The 5,000-nt window shown below is 32.5% G+C and overlaps 1 protein-coding gene across 1 annotated transcript in view; it reads left to right on the top strand.

The window, feature by feature from the left end:
* Positions 1-5,000, top strand: part of LOC125044879 (golgin subfamily A member 4-like) — an 87,908-nt gene that overhangs the window by 80,308 nt on the left and 2,600 nt on the right. The window contains exons 23-29 of the mRNA XM_047641843.1: positions 1-255; positions 1,020-1,201; positions 2,138-2,268; positions 2,985-3,182; positions 3,832-3,864; positions 4,401-4,525; positions 4,702-4,879. The exon at positions 1-255 is cut by the window's left edge and continues 543 nt beyond it. Coding sequence (XP_047497799.1) covers positions 1-255; positions 1,020-1,201; positions 2,138-2,268; positions 2,985-3,182; positions 3,832-3,864; positions 4,401-4,525; positions 4,702-4,879 — 1,102 coding nt within the window. The remainder of the gene's footprint in view (positions 256-1,019; positions 1,202-2,137; positions 2,269-2,984; positions 3,183-3,831; positions 3,865-4,400; positions 4,526-4,701; positions 4,880-5,000) is intronic.

Below are 5,000 nucleotides of genomic sequence, written 5' to 3'. Positions count from 1 at the left end.
TAGTGAATTGCAGTCACGTATAACTGAACTAGAATCAGAAAATAAGACACTCTTGGAGAAATTGGATAATTCCAAAACAGTCAGTAGTGCCTCTCAAGAAGAAAGTGTAACTAACAGTGTTATGGAAAAAGCAACAGAAAATAATAAAGTTGATCATTCAAAAGAACTACAAAGTTTAAAATCATCTTTGCAAGTCAAAGAAGAAGAATTAGCAAAGGTCAGACAAAACTTGAGAGAAGTGAAGGAAAAGTTGACGTAAGTAGAAATGGAAAACCTTTCCTTTGGACTCGTCTTTTAAACAGTTTTATCTTGTGACATTCATTTCTATTATTTTGAAATATTCAAAAGATTATACCATATTTAGAAACATGCCAAATGTTCCTTTGCCAACAATCACACATGTTTAGAGTCACACATATTTGCATAATTACCTATATTAAATGTTATTTAACCTACTGACACCATGGATACATGCACTGTTCACTGTGGTTTTCTTTTATTAATTTTGTTTAGATATAGATGTCTCCAGAAACACATGGCCACCAAGGAATCACTTACTTGATGTTATCCATATTTGATTGTTATTACCATGATTATTGTTGATAATTTTATATTAGTGATAATGATATAAAATGATAATAATAATGATTTTGATAATAGTGATCACAATGAAAAGATATCCACATAAATTTAAGAATTGTGTTAAACAGAGATGTTAGTAAAATCAATAAAACAAAAGTACTGTGGACAGTACATGGACTCGGTGACAATAGGTTAAGAGGGAATTTGGAATATAGAAAAATATGATATAGATAATCATTATTTTTGGTCACTGAACCTGGGTGATTTTACATTTCTTTTCTTTTCAGTAGTAAATTTATTTTTGAAAACCAAATGACATTAAATGTATGCAAGATTTTATGTTTCAAGAAGTGTCTTTACGTACCTGCAAGTGGACATGCATTGTAGTAGATTATTCTAGTTGTTTGTTTTTATTTATTTATCTAACGTTATTTCAGGCTAGCTGAGGTTGTGAGTGGAGAGGTTGAAGAACAGAGGCAAAGAGTGCGAGAAGTAGAGTCCAAGATGGCTGTGATGGAGGAGCAGCACCGACAGCAAATCAAAACGATAGCTCTTGAGGCGGAGAGACAAGTTGCTGTGAAGGAACAAGAGTGTCAACAAACAATTACTTCTGCATATGGTGATTGCTTCTGTCATTTTTGATATGAATATTATCATAATTAGTATAAATATTATTATGATTAATATTGTAATTGATATTATTATAATTAATATTATTATAATTAATATTAATATTAATATTGATATTAATATTATTAATATTAATATTAATATTATTAATATTAATATTAATATTATTAATATTAATATTAATATTATTAATATTAATATTATTAATAATGTTGATATTATTAATATTATTAATAATATTAATAATATTAATAATATCAATATTAATATTAATGTTAATGTTAATGTTAATGTTAATCTTAATGTTAATCTTAATGTTAATCTTAATGTTAATATTAGTAATATTAGTAATATTGATAATATTAACAATGTTAAAATTAACATTACTATTACTATTACTATTACTATTAATATTAATAATATTGATAATGTTATTAATGTTAATAATGTTAATAATATAAATAATATAAATAATATAAATATTATGATTATTATTATGATTATTATTATGATTATTATTATGGCTATTATGATTATTACTATGATTATTACTATGATTATTACTATGATTATTGCTATGATTATTGCTATGATGATTGCTGATGATGATGATGATGATTGCTATGATTATTGCTGATGATGATGATGATGATGATGATGATGATGATGATGATGATGATGATGATGACGACGACGACGACGATGATGATGATGATGATGATGATGATGATGATGATGATGATGATGATATTATCATTATCGTTATTATTGATACTTTGATACTATTTAGTGATGTATTACATGAAATAAAATTGTTTTTTAACTCGGTTTTACTGAGTTTATTTTGTACTCTTTGATTTGTCAAAAATTATGGAAGTTTGGATATATTGACACTAATATATATTTTTTTTTCTTTAATGTGCAGACCAACAAGACAATGAAACAAATTCCCTTGTTCGTCAGCATCGCGAAGCCATACGAGAAGCTCAGGAAGAGGCCCGGGAGAAAGCATCAGCCCTTGACTCTGTTGTCCATGAGTACCAAGGCAAACTCAAGGTCAGAAGCATATAACCACGATCAGAGTTGATTATTGTCTTAGCTTAAAATGGGAATTTGGATGAGATAGTCCTGTATTTCATATTTTTCTTTCAATAGAATGTGAGGTAGTAGGAGTTAACATCCTAGTATATTCTTTTTTAACAAATTGTATATCCATCAAACTCAGTCTCAGTTTGTGAGAATCACTTTTGGCTCACTGAGAAATTGTGCTTTCTTTCCCAATTCAGTTCAGGGATGAGTTATCAGTTTCCCCTACCTTTATCTTTGGAATGTCTGCTATATAATGCATGAATTCTCCTATTAATGTTCACTCCCTCTTTCTCTCCCTACATGGATTTGGTATTGGATTCATGACCACCTGTGGACCGTGTGTGTGCCCTACAAAACCCCCTGAAACTCCAATGAATTATTGCCTACGTTGGATGAAACTATCATGCGATTGGCAACTTTTCCACTTGAACTGTGAAATATTATATAATGTTATCTCCTTTTACATGTGGATCTATGTGAAATGATTCATAAAACATTATTTTGTGGGATGGGGAAAATTGTTAATTTTTTGGTGGCGTTTATCTCAACAAATATTGCACCACCTCCGGTGACACTTACTCTGATCTTGTGTGCCTTGTTTGCCTGCTCATATGTCCCCATTCATGGTTTGCACCTCCTGCCCATCTCCCTGGTGTGCTCCCCCTTCACTTGCCTCTAATTAGGAGAAAGATGAGGAACTGTGCAAGTTTGTTCAACAGTATGAGGATCAGCTAGCAGACCTCACCAGTCAGCATGAGGCTCACATCAAAGAGGTTGAAGCTACCTGGAAGTCTAGAGCTGAGAAAATGGTTAGGCAGCGCGAGATGCAGCTACAGGAGGAAATGGATGGATTGTCGCAGGAGTGGAACAAGGAACGCAGAGTAAGTATGAGCCATCGAGAGATTGGTCATGTCTGTTCTGAAGGGCAGGTAGTGTTTCTTTTGTGTGTCTTTTCATTTTTTTTTTTTTTTTTGGAATGCTATTTGCTTGTGTGGAACTGAAGTATAGTACTGACCATATAATACTCACTTTAGGATTGATCATATATTTCTAGTAACAATAGTATGCATTTTCAATTACCTTCTTAAGTTATATGAAACACATTCATATCAAGTACCAGTATACAATTATCTGTAAAAAGATTGCCAATACTACTTTTTCAAATTGATGTAACAGCCATTATTAGATTCCAAGGAAAATTATTTGAAACTTTTAAGATAAAGCTTGTGAAGTATTTAGGTCTGTAGTAACTCATACAATAAATGATTTGTAATTTTAGTAATGCATGATTGCACATGAAGACACAATGATTTAGTAAAACTCAGGATGTGATTTTTAAAGAGAATCTGTGAATTCAGATAAGTAAGGATAATTCTGCATGAGGAAGTATTTTTACATAATTATGTTTAGCATGGTAGTCTGTTATCCTAATCATTTGAAAATGCAACTCTATGAGTTATTTCAGTTCTGTTTTATTTTTGTAATCCTTACCTTGTATTTCTTTTTTTTTTCCTTTTTTTTGGCTTCTAGAGTCCTGCACCTGAACCTACAGAAGGCAGCCAGGTAGAGTCTCCCTCAGCTTCTCACTATGTGGTCTAGTATCCAAATCCCAGTTTGATCTTCAGACATGCTTCACTTGAATCCATTGTTATGGATTTTATTTGCAGACTTTAATTTTAACCTTTCTTTTATATTATATTGTAGAACTTGTAAAAAATGATGATGATAATAAAATCCTCAGTTTTGGTTATATTACTGAAATCCTCAGTTTTAACCCAATGCTGCCAGGTGGTTTCCCAATGTGAAAGCCCTCTCTCCTTGGCTGTATTCAGAGTGGCCAGGGCCCCACTGCTGGGGGATCGTGTTGTCACCATAGCGTGTGCGACATGACTGTACATGCCCCCAGGAAACGGGACTGGTACACCATGGCACGTATGCACATGCCACCCGGCGGCAAAGGGTTAAATTGCCCTTTCCTCATGAAGTGATTGTTTGGATGGCTCAGAACTAATGTGTTGGTAAAGTCAGCATTCATTGTTAAGACATCTGTCTCTTTGTTACATGCAGCATGTCTTATAATGATTTTTTATCTTTCTCAGGAACTTGAAAGACTAACCCAAGTGGCTGCAGCAGCCTTCAGAAGTGGCACTGATTCTGTTGAACTTCTCAAGAAGCAAGTGGCTGCTCAACGGAAAGAACTTGAGGAAGTCAAGATGAACCATGGGTTAGTAAAGTTGCTGTTTCATATACATTTTTTGTTATATAATGTGCATCCTTGATATATCCAGCTTATTTTTTTTCCAGTTGGATTATAATATGCATATATGATACTGTGATCAGTGATTACAGAGGAACACTTAGATTGAATGGAAATCTGTATTTTTTATTTAATTTCTTCAGCAAAGAGATTGGGGAGCTTAAGGCACTATTGGAGCTTAAAAGAAGAACGAGAGGAGGAGGAGGTGGAAGTGGAGGAGGAGGTGGAGGGGTCAGACTTGGAGTAGCTCTTGAGGAAGCAGCAGAGTTCGAGTACCTTAAGAATATCTTGTACCAGTATATGCTTGGAAAGGAAACTCGGGTTTGGGGGGGAAAAGTTCATATATACATATATATACATATATATACATATATACATATATATACATATATATACATATATATACATATATATACATATATATACATATATACATATATAT

This window comes from Penaeus chinensis, chromosome 36 (genome assembly GCF_019202785.1).
Source record: "Penaeus chinensis breed Huanghai No. 1 chromosome 36, ASM1920278v2, whole genome shotgun sequence".
Classification (NCBI taxonomy): Eukaryota; Metazoa; Arthropoda; class Malacostraca; order Decapoda; family Penaeidae; genus Penaeus; species Penaeus chinensis.
The sequence above is the reverse complement of the archived record's forward strand: the minus strand, read 5'-3'. Positions and strand labels throughout refer to the sequence as shown.